Source organism: Monomorium pharaonis, chromosome 9 (genome assembly GCF_013373865.1).
Source record: "Monomorium pharaonis isolate MP-MQ-018 chromosome 9, ASM1337386v2, whole genome shotgun sequence".
In the NCBI taxonomy this organism is placed as follows: Eukaryota; Metazoa; Arthropoda; class Insecta; order Hymenoptera; family Formicidae; genus Monomorium; species Monomorium pharaonis.
The window spans coordinates 16,346,398-16,358,973 of record NC_050475.1 but is presented as its reverse complement, the minus strand read 5'-3'; the positions used below and the strand labels follow the sequence as shown (position 1 = coordinate 16,358,973).

The window sequence follows — 12,576 nt, the reverse complement described above, 5'->3', positions numbered from 1 at the left end:
CCTTCGAAAAAATTATACACCATTACAAATAAGTGCATAAATATCACACATTGATGTGTGTTCCCTGTTTTAAGATACCTATGAGTGTGAATTTTTACAAAACGTGTGAATATGACACACTTTAATGTGTGAATTTAAAAATTCATACACTCATAGGTATCTTAAAACGAGGGACACATATCAATGTGTGATATTCAAACACTTACTTCTAACAGTGTATTTTTCGTAAAATGTATTAGATTTTTTGATAAAATTCGATAAATTAGATTGTTCTAAAGAATAAAAAATTCATATTTATTAATTTAATTTAACGTAAAATGTAATCATTTAAAGTTTATTCCACTACTGTCTGCTTTCAAGTCATCTAATATAAGCAAAATGAATACAACACATTATTCATACAACTGCGAATGACCTAATATATATATTTTTTATACTGAATTTATTCTTCACAGAGTACTGGGATGCGGATATCAAGTTGTGTATATGTACTTATGTCCACTTGAGACGTGTACTCGACGTGTGTACAAAGAGAGAGAAATATACGCACTAAAAGATACGCTGCAACTTCGGATGCTGCAATTTCTTCGTCACGCGTGTATGGATTTTAAGACCGAAGTAATCGTATAAAGTGCAGATTAAGAAGAGCCGTATAATTATTATCTACCAAATAGTCGTTGAGTATTTAAAAGTTCATCAACTTAAAATCAAGATGATTCTTGCGCGCGTTTTCATACTATTTTCAGGTAACGATCAAGTTCGCCAACGCACTAAAACCGCCGATTGAAAGATCCGTTTCAAGGATAACGGCCAAAACGGAGTTCGTGTGTGCACCGCACCGTATAGATACTTGCTGATTTGCAAAGAGCGGATATAATGGATCGGCGTCACGCTAATTGGACGAAAGGAGCGGATCGGAAATTACTTAGGCGCGTGCTCGAAAGAAATCGTGACGGGACGTGTAAAATGAGGTTTGTTAGCGTGCGCCGGGTGTCACGAGATTACTATGTTTCCTAATGTGTGTCAGGACACGGTTTCTATTATATGTTAGATGGATCGCGGGAGAAGCCCGGGCACAATGGAAACGACAGTCGCGCGGGCGCGCGGCGGAGAGCAAATTAAACGAGATTTACAGCGGGCGCACGATCTCGTCCTATTAACCCTGGACGTGCGCGCTTATGCATTCGATGAAATACGGCTGGTACGTAAGCATCGGCACCGTGAATGAGTATTCTTGTGCTATCCCGCTGCTCTCGGCCGATTGTAGAGCGACAATACAGTCGGCCTTTATATTTCCGCGGTGTACACCAATAAGTGAGCTTAAACGCGCGCAATGTTTCTGTATTGTCGTTGCGCTAACAAAATACTCGCACGTCTTCATTCCGTGGAGTTTAAATGTTACACCGGACGATGGGCAATCAATTTTGCCTGACAGCACGTAGTCAACACGTGCAAATTCCTGGCTTGAGAAAAGCCCACGTCAGATGGATCTACGATACGCGATGGAAAATTTCATCGCGTATCGATAGAATTACCACTACCGTCGGGATATTAAATTATTCTTGCATTATCCGTCCACAATGCAGACCCGTTTAGCATAAGCATCGTGTTACGCCGGCGGCAATATCAATTATCAATTAATCATTAACTTTTATCGCGCGCTCGTCTTAATCACCGCTAACCCAGTCCTCTTAACTTTAAACGCTATTTCTCTCCATGGCGTTCTCCTCCTCGTCGTCTTTACGCAATGCAGGCACGCCTGGTCTCACGAGGATGGGGACGCAACAGGTGAATAATAATACTTACAGAGACGCGTCCTTTATCCTCTGCAACGCGAGAAGGGCCGCGGACGGGGAGATGAAGGACGAGAGATCGGGTGGCTCCATCATGCAGACCGACACGTCCCTTTCCCGGTCCCTCTCCCGATCCCTCTCCCTGTCCCTTTGCCTATCCCTATCGCGATCCCGCTCCCTCTCCCGATCCCGCGCCTCCCGCTCCCTGATCGCGGGCTCTCGTTCCTGCTGATGGCGTTCCCTCTCGTTCTCGCCGCTCCTCTCCCGCACCCTCTCGCGCTCGCGCTCCCGGTTTCTCTCCCGGCTCCGATCACGACCGTGATCTCTGTCCCACGCTGTTTCGCCCAACGTTGGCAAAGATGGGGACGCTGCAAAAGAAACATATTTCCTTCATTTATTCCTGCTCGCTTGTTCGCCGTTAGAAAAATGTCAGTAATAATACCAATAATAACCTGATTGCGTACATACGAGATTGCCTTATGATAAATCGAATAATTACAAAGAACATGAATGAAAAAGCGCAAAAGGTGAGGCAGCAGCGAAATTGCTGCTACTATGCCTATATGTAATAAGAACACGATCGGAATACAAAATGGATAGAACATGAAATAGATAAAAACTTATAGATAGAATAAATATACTAAATAAGTGTACCTAGATTTTAACAAAAATTACGTAAGCTCGAATTGCTCAACGGTCCTTAACATTTATAAATATATTACCCGTTTAAGAACTCGTAGCTGAAATTAATTCACGTGTGATTAATCCAAACCGGATTCTATGAGGAAGAGATCTCTCGCGATTTAACGAAAGGCATAATTCACCGCATACACGATGGCGATATCAATATTCATTTTCTAAGGGGGCCGGATTACACCGAGGGATATTTCTGTTTAAAGAGGGAGAAGCCCGTGTCCTCGCAGATTGAAAACCCATTTCTAAGAACCGGTATCACCTGCCGCCTAACTGATTACGGTATTTTACGTAATTATGCGTTACAGCCCGCACCTTGTAAGGAGCGTGCCGTGTTCCGAGTAATAGCTACTATTGCTGTTCAAAAGTAAAATCGCGAATCACGATGTTCCGAGAAGCTACCCCGAAACGCAAGCGGAATAATGGGGGCAACGACGATTGACGTGCAATTTCTTCTTCTCCCTCATACGCGATGCCTATACGTACACGCCACTTTGTGCGAACGTTCCGCGTGGCATGTCACGGTACCGTGCTCTCGATCCATCAACGATCGAGGATCGAAGGTCGATGTCAGGCGAGCACGATGCGGTTCATGCGCAACCTCTCGCGAATAAATCAGCGGAGCGAAGAAAGCGCAAGCGTTTTACCCTCCCTTAATCCCACGCGACGGTGCATTAACGTTTTATAATCGCTTTATCATCTCTCGGCGTATAAGGAATCGCGGACCGACCTGAGAGTCGGGTTAAACTTCGCTTATCAATACGATCGCGCGGTTTTCTGCGGAAACTTCGCAACTATCGCGAAACGTTTCCGCATAAATTTCCACATCCTTCAAAAATTGGCAGTTTATTGCTGCGTTACGTGGTATAGCGTTGCAATTTACTTCGCTATCTGGAGAGTTTTTACGATCTTTGACCCGTCGATATCGCCACAGCGTTGAATCGCCGCATCTCGCACGTTTCGCGAGTTGTGTGACAAGCATGTTAAATGTCCGTGTCATTACTGTTACTAATTAGTAGTCGCGTTAGCCCGTCGGTATATTCGCGACATCGAATGGCAAGATGCGACGGCCTATTCGCGAGATTATTGCCGTCGATCGTATAACACGTTTTTCGTTTTGATCACAGAACAGACTACTCAAATTTTGCGAAAGAATTTTGTGAAAGTTCTCAATTCCAGAGATTTCCAGGAATTTTATTCAAAATTGCAGGTAAGATCGGAAAACATTTAATGGCGCTTTGAAGTAAATTTATTTTATTATTACAGCTTTTAATAATAGAAAAGAAATTCTCCGAAAATTTAAGATTTTTTCGATCTTAGTAGCGTAATAAATATTGTCACCTTTTTCATCTTATTACGCGATGATTTATTTATACAAAATAATTTATACAAATTATTTATACAAAATATAATTATTTATACAAAATAAACATATGGACAGTATCGTACAATTTGGATTGAGCAAAACTAACGAGTTTCTACTTATATTCGAAAAATCTTTTTCATGCGTTAGATATATGCAAAATTGAAATAATTGTGTTGTTAATAAATAATGTAGTAAATTAGATGTATATGGCAATAATGACGAATAATATGACGTTCCTAATATGCGTACGACCGACTTCACGTCGATTAGACGTTCGTAGCAGAAATCTCATGAGCGATCTCGCGACCGAGCGTCTTCGAATCATATCGAGGAATCATTATGAATTCAGTTGGCCGAGTCACGACGTAACAGTGCAGTAACGACGGTATTATTAGCCGTAATTTCCGTGCGCTCAACGGGGCGACCTAGCTTAATTAGCCGCTGCTTCGGACACTTTTTCCCTGCCCTTCTCCCTCGAAGTCTTGTTCCAGACGTCTCGTTATGGCCATTAACTTTTCTCGTAGTTCTAGAGACCCATAATCTTTTGTTATCTAATGGAGCATATAGTCGTCACTATTAAGAACGACAGAGCTTCGTCTGTCGATGTCTCGCGTTTCATCCCAATTGCTTTTTTCTCCCGTTTCCTTTTTCCCATCGCGTTTAGCTATAACGTACTCTTTTTGATGTTTAAAATATAATAATGCGTATAACTGGCGCATGGCATCACGGTGGTCGCTTAATTATGCTTCTAAAAAGGGATTAGCTTCCGGTGAGAAGTTGAATTAATGATTAGAATTCACGTACAGGCAATGCGGCTTGAGTGCGGCTAATTCTGAATTAATAATATGTTCTTTCTTTTTACATTATACTATTTATAATACGTGCAAGGGAAGAAAGAATTTAATTTACCATTTAAATAAATCTAATTAATTTTAAATGCATATACGTGATAAATTCAATCTCAGCTGGCTCAAATTTAAACTATAATGATATTATAGTTTAAATATGTATTAACTTTAATGTATCATTAAATGGATTTAAATTATAATGATATTATAATTTAATTATTATAAATTATTTAATTATTATAAATAGTTTATTGGTTATTTATTTAATACGCGTACACATTTAAAAATCATACATCCTTCCTTTCTGAATTATGTAAATTATATTAAAAATTAATATAATTCTGATATTTTATCCAAGAAATCTCCTTCCGCAGTATTTTTGTAACTGTCTCCAAAATTGTTAATTACTGTAAATCTCAGGGCGCGTTTTATAGCCAACATCTTCTTCTGCTGCTCGATTACCATACCAACGGTGAGTTCATCCCTCCTGCATTCGCTGTATCATCGCCTCGCCCACGCCAGCGGCAGGGTTAATCCTAAGCATTAGCGGTAATAATACGTGGTCTTAGCACGTCTTTCGCTTTTCTGTCCGTTTCTGCTTCGTCTTCCGCTCGTTCCCACTCGCGCGATCCTTTACCCCCGATCCTCTTCCCCTTAGTTTCTTTTTTTCTTCGCGCATACAGGTATTCGAGGCTCTCGCGCGCGCGCGAGAGAACGTCAGGGGGTAATTGATAATGTTAAACGCCGGGGTTAATCCGCCGATTTATGGGCAGAGTGTGCGCTGTGGATTTTTTAGAATCTGCCAAATTGAGGGATAATCGTCCGACATTAATGCCTCGCTGCTAAAGATCGCCGCGCGAACCCGGGGGGAGAGTTTGATTGAGAGAGATAAGTGGGAGTTCGCGCGAAGGTTTATAGTACCTCGCGTGTCCGGTGGCGAATAAAAGAGGCCCCCGCTAATCCGCCAAGAAAATGAGGGGAGGAAAGGGGAGGGTGCCTGAATCGGCTGAGAGAATCGATCTCGCGTTAGCTGCGGCGCGAGGGCGTTGAAGATAAAGCGCTTGCCTCGTGACCCGGAGCCAAAGGTAGTCACTCGTTGTAGGATCCTGCATTCGCAACGATGCAAGTTTCGTCCCGTGACTTTTGAATCACATCGCACTAATCCGCGACGATAAACTCGTGCCTACGAGCTTGTGTTCACGTTTTAGATAAGTACTAACGTAACAAATATAAATGTAAGAGGAATGGAGAAGTGTTGAAGCTAATAATAAAATTTTAGTAAAACTATCATGATTTTCAGGATAAACTCTGTGAGAAAATTCTTTCCGTGCAGCCAATGAAAACGCTTATACACTGAGAGAAATGTTGGGCAAAATATCACTAACGAAACAATATCGTTGCGTTAATTAAGAGGTTTTATTATCTAATCAAAATGTTTTGTTAAGATGCCAAAATTTTGTAATTAACATAACGGTATTATTTTATTAATCAAATATCAGCAAAAAATTCGTTTACTAATACAAAACATTTCTCTCGGTGTATAGCTTTGTGAGAATTACGGAAACATTTCGAGATTGAACGTCGCGGTTTGATCCAAGCGATTCCTAAAATACTGATTTCATTTCCTGTTATCAATGTTACGAAGGATGACTTCGAATCCGTGTCATTTACGAGTGAAAGATCCAGCCGCGGTTTTCCTGTTTACTGAGCATCTATTATCGCGCATCGTATAATCCAGGCGGGTGGGTGCATTAGCCGCGCGGAAATATGCGCGAGTGCTCGCGTGCGCACAGGATGGAAGGTGGGTGGACATGCCACCCGCGTCGCGGTACTCGTTAGGCTTTATGTGTTTTCAATTAAGTTTCCGGGCGCGCGTACGCGCGCGGCGGCGCAGATTAGCGCGGGCGGCCGCGCGCTCGGGTCGATTAATCGTCGAGCATTATCTCTCGCCCTCTCCTCCCCATCCCCGTGTGTGTTTATGTGTGTGTGTGTGTGTGTGTGTGTGTGTGTGTGTGTGTGTATGTGTGTGCCGCAGGGGCCTACGACGTTTAGAAAATTTATCGACGCGGCGATTCGTTGTACGAAGCACCGGTTATCCATCAGGTGCGAAGATAACGCGCGCGATAACGCCTAAACGTTATTCACGCAAAGTGCCGTCGGGTAGGATTACTGAACTTTCACGCCGATATCTGCGTGCGTTTTGTACGGAGAAAAAAAGAAGATTTTTTTACGTAGGTCGAGACATTTGGAGACTGGCGTAGTCGAAGTTACTGCAGATTTTATTTTAATTTTGTAATTGTGATAATAATAGAGAAAATAATAAGAGATATAGATGTTGACGTATAATTTATTGTTTAAAGATGACCAATAGTGATTAACATATAACGTATAATATGGTCGTAATGAAAATGCATTGGTATAGTATTAAATTAAACAATTATAAAGATTAGAGTATGATCACATTGCACAATGTGTACAAAATGCTTCTACAAAACGGAATTCGATTTTATGCGCGATGAAACGCGCTCGGTTTGCACAGCAAAAGATAGAAATAATTAAATTTCACATTTCGTCATATTTGCGACTTCAGAGCGCGACAGGTATGACGCAAACGTAGGACAAATAGTTATCTCTTTGTCAAGAGGCACGTTGACGTGTCTTTATCGTAATTAAGCGCTGTCTCGTGCACGCTAATTGACAAAGTCGTAATTGCACCAGTGTGGTGAAGGTAAACGCAAAAATATAATTACATACGCCAATTTCTTAGTCGGGATAGCGAAAATAGGGTTTCATACTATAATTTTTACTAACTTTAGCCGTGACAGACAGTAACGTAATTCAATCGTGATATTCTTTAAATCAAAACTTGAATGAGAATAAAGAAATACTTTATAAAAACACGGGAAAAAATCCGATTGCATTGCAAATATATCAGATGGAATCAACTGAAATTATACCGAATCAGATATTTGTCGTTAAATTTATCAAACATTTAAGTTGTAAAAGTAAAAATTTCAATCGCGATGGCCAGCATTCTTATAATATCAGATTGCATTTTGGATTTCGTGCTTCTTGTTGATAATCAAACATTTTTCTCAATAAATTATTCGAACCTTACCAACGGTATTGTTAGTTTCGAATAATGCGGGATGTACATGCGACGGAAAGTACATAATTCATTAATAACCCAGAAGGTATCGAAAGAGCAGTGAGAATCGACCGTTCGTAAAATATGAAAGTGCGATGGCATTCAGATTAAGATATGCGGAAGGTAATCGATTTATATGCACATAGCATTAATCTCAGAACTTTTACGAGAGTGGTCGCTACTGCCTCGCGATAAATTCCAACTTCGTTATCATGTCCCTTGAGTGCGTATCGTTATTATTATTTTTTTTATACGTGTCGTAAATATCACGCCATCAAAAGTAATGCGCGTGCATATGCATGTGAATGAGTTTTTGCAATCGGTAATGTAATACTTTTTATTTGCGCGCGGCTCTCGCGGGACGTAAAAATATCACGTAACCGTTAATAAAAATCAATCGGCGCATATATTATCGACGCGCGGTGAACTCAACTTTGTTTAACTTTACTGTTTGTTTACGAAGAATGATGTGAATATTAAGCGTTTTGTCATACACATATCCTGCGCCTCTAAAAAATAAAAGTTTAAATGCAATAAATTTATGTTCACACATCTTACATTTTTACACACATATTTTTATATACAACGAAACGAGCTCATAAAATCAGATGCGTATTTAAATGCGCGATGGCGATATATACGGAAAGATTTACATGCGATTAGAGTCACACAAAGACAGCTCATGAGACAATGCTGTTATTCGCGCGTCAGAACGATAAAGGGCAACTGAATGAACGACCAAGAAGTACATGCCTAGGTGAAAGCGCGGGAGTTAACCGTTTTGAAGATAAGTCCCTCGCGGGCACCGTTCGAATTGTTCCACCCACACCGGTCGCACACGAACCGTAGAAGCGAGCGGGGAGAAGCCGTCTAATCGCGTAGAGAGACGATGCACCAGATGGATGAGCCGGGCTCGATTCGTAGGACTCGTAAGATCGAAGAAACGGGACAAGACAAACACTGATGGTTAATTGGGAATCCGCTACGATGGATGGATATCTTATTATCTGGCATGCGGCACACTGTATAATAGGGGAGGATCGCGCGGTTGGTGCATAAACCGCGCGAGACGGAAAGATTAGGTGAATGGCGATCAAGGTGTATTATGGGTATTAACAAATACGGCCGTCGCGACGCCCGTGATTAATCGGGCCCGAGAAAACCGCCGCATACATCGGAATGCACCGACAATGTAAAATGTTACCGGCCACGTGGTCGCGGTCTTGGCTCGCCAGAACCAGTCACGAATAATGGTATCAAAACGGATGGTCACGAAAGGTCGAAATCCCGAACGTCGTGAACCTCAGACGCTATAACTTAGGCTCATTATAAATCCGCAGGCCATTATCATTATGAGCAGAATGATTGTTAATCAGTACTCTGCGAATTGACTATTGTCAGATATGATAGTTGGATATTTTTTCGAATATTGAATTATTACACATAGTAACAATTGAGGATGCAAAATATAATTTATATTTAGCAGCACTTTTTTCGACTCCTCTTCCTTTACGTTTCTTTTATTTTATCTCAAGAATCGATATGCGGAAGACGAAAGTACATAATGTCGGTAACGGTATAAAAACATGATTGCAATGTAGAGAGAAAAAGAGAGAGAGTGGAGTGTGAACAAAATGGAAAACGTAGTAATTTTAATAATCCTCTGTAATCTGTAGCGAATCCTCTGTAATTAAGGACCGCGAATTTTTTGGGAACCGGCTCGCTCGCAATTGATGTTTGTGCTTTACGAGGGCGAGCCTACCGCTCTGATACCTTCCGGGCTGAAAATGAATTATGCAAGTGATGGCGCAGCTCGAAAGTTATGGTAACGTCTCACTCGGAGCGCCGATACACCCGGCAGATACTCCCTTGTGATCAGGTTCGGTGAGTGCCAGGAGTGAAACTCTCACCTGGCGGTTGCCAGGCTGTGTATGTTTAATGAAATAAGTATTATACTTATCAGTAATCATTTTCTCCGTCCTGAAACTACGACCGCGAACGAATGAAGCACTCATAACTTGTTAATACCTCAGTAATTTTGCTTATGCACGGCGTAATATCATATACACGTTCGATCAATTTAATGCTCCCGAAATAATTACGCTGAGATCGCAGAATGTTTGGCAGATAGACAAGCATGTTTTAATCTTTAACATAGCGTATATTTTAGTTGTGCAAGTTAGTTGTGCTTAACCCGCTCGAAATTGATCAATAATTTAGCTTGATTAGTTAATTTAAGCTACGTAGCATTTCAAAAGTCACATTACAACACGACCTGCATTAATTCAGCGTTGAACTATTTAAAAATGTACTGCATTCTGATATTCATTGTCATTACTAAAAATCTATACTATACATACACACACATACGCGCGCGCGCGTGCGCGCGTGTGTGTGTGCGTGTGGTATAAACTATTGATTTTCAGTACAGTAAATATTAGAACGCAGTCTATTTAACAAACACAGAAATAGAAATGTTTTAACACATGAATTTATACACATATTGGGACATAAATGTATGTGCATAAATTCATGTGTTAAGACATTGCTGTCCTGATATAAAAAATGTATATACAGAGTATATAAATAAATAAACTGTACTAATCATGTACATATGTATATACTCTGAATCCTCTATGTACATTATTACAACGTCACATTTACATATACATTTCATATTTTATGTATCTACATGCATTAAAAAGTATATACAAAATATATATAAATGCATATACATGGAATACACATAAATATACATCTAGGTGCATTAAGCATCAAAAAGTATATACATAATATATATAGCATATATATATATATATATATTACATATAATAATGTATATACAAAATATACATACATACAGTGTACATATCATATACATATGTAAATGCTATGTTCCTTCTATGTACATTAACCCGGTTTCATTTGCGCATACACTGCACATTCATTGTATATATAGTACATCAAGAAAGTATATATCTGAGATATGCAATATACATAAATGCATGTGCAATATATGTATTAAGTATATTTTTATGTTTTATGGGATATAACTTAGCAATAATCCTCCTCTTGAAAATATACTGCACATAATAATATTCTGTACCATCTGTATTTTTATATCTACATAGAAGTCATTTTTTTAGAATTATGTTTTAATTAGTATTATTATTTAAAATACTGATTTATTATTTATTATGCTGCAACATTATGTAATTTATTTAATATTAACTATTTAACTTTTCAATATTATACATATATTATATTTTTATGTATTTAAATTTTAGTCTTTTACATTTCTATAATTAAGAATTGTTCTTATAAAATTAATAATTAATTTAAAATATTACATTTTGTCGTGTAAATATATACATTAACAAAATATAATAAGATAGATAGAGAAAGAGAGAGAAAAGAGAGAGAGAGAGGAGAGAGAGAGGAGAGAGAGAGAGAGAAGAAAGAGACAGTGAGTATAATTATAGAATAAATTGCAACGCTTCTAACATATGTTCTATTTTGGTGTATCTATTACATTGTAATATTACTCGCATAGCCCGATTCTGTGCTACTTGCAATTTATTCTGCTTTTCCTGTTCCCGCTACCCCCCCATATCTACCAGTAGAAACCAGGAGAGATCGGGAGAGACGGGAAGAGATCGGGAGAGACGGGGAGAGACCGGGAGAGACCGGGAGAGACCGGGGGGAGAGACCGGGAGAGACGGAGAGACGCGACCGGAAAGGAGGGGGAAGAGACGGGAGAGACGGGAGAGACGGGGAGAGACGGGGAGAGACGGGGAGAGACGGGGAGAGACCGGGAGAGACGGGAGAGACGGAGAGAGACCGGGAGAGACGGGGAGAGACGTGGAGAGACCGGGAGAGACAGAAAGAAACGGGAAGAGACCGGGAGAGACGGGGAGAGACCGGGAGAGATGGGGAGAGCCGGGAGAGACCGGGAGAGACGGGGAGAGACCGGGAGAGACGGGCAGAAAGAGAGAGAGAGAGAGAGTAAGTGAGTAAGATAACAGTTATAGACAATTACTTTTTTGAAAGAAAAAAATTCTTTAATATAGATTGTTATTTCTAGATTTTCCTCGCTTCGTTCTAACAAAATTAGTGAGCTTAGAAAATTCTGTGGACTTGCTTCTTCTAATGGTTAAACAACTTGTAACAAATTTTCGATCATCGAGAATACCCCATGTGGAGGATGTTCCCGAAATACCAGTTGACACCAATAAAGGTTTGGAAAATATTTAAAGATTTTTAAATATAAAACAAAACTTTGAATATATGGTAAATATAACTCATTAAATCTGTTTTTATATTTTTGCATTCTGTTTGTTCTTCTTCCGTTTTCAATATATATAGATATTGTTATTTATTTATTTATAACATTAATACGCTATCATTTTTTCTACATATATTAGCTATATCAAGTAGTATAACGATTGCACAGACACCAAGAAAAATACTAAAAAAATGAATAACAAATAATTACGCTAAAAGCTTTAATTAGACGGGAAAAATACCTAAAAAAGACTTTAAAGTATTAAAGATAACAGATTTAGTCATAGGTTTGTCTTTTTTTTAAGTTTCAGCATTAATAATATTAAGCAAATGTGTTTATTATTATATGTATATATATCTATGTAATATTATAGTTATAATGTTTTGTTATAATGTTTTAAATTGTATTATATGTTCAATAATTACATATGTAATAATGACGCA

The 12,576-nt window shown here is 39.3% G+C and overlaps 1 protein-coding gene across 1 annotated transcript in view; it reads right to left on the bottom strand.

Moving 5' to 3' along the window:
* LOC105831717 (Krueppel-like factor 3) overlaps nucleotides 1-12,576 on the bottom strand; it is a 325,934-nt gene that overhangs the window by 22,246 nt on the left and 291,112 nt on the right. Inside the window, exon 5 of the mRNA XM_036291814.1 lies at nucleotides 1,807-2,161. Within this exon, the coding sequence (XP_036147707.1) occupies nucleotides 1,807-2,161 (355 nt within the window). The remainder of the gene's footprint in view (nucleotides 1-1,806; nucleotides 2,162-12,576) is intronic.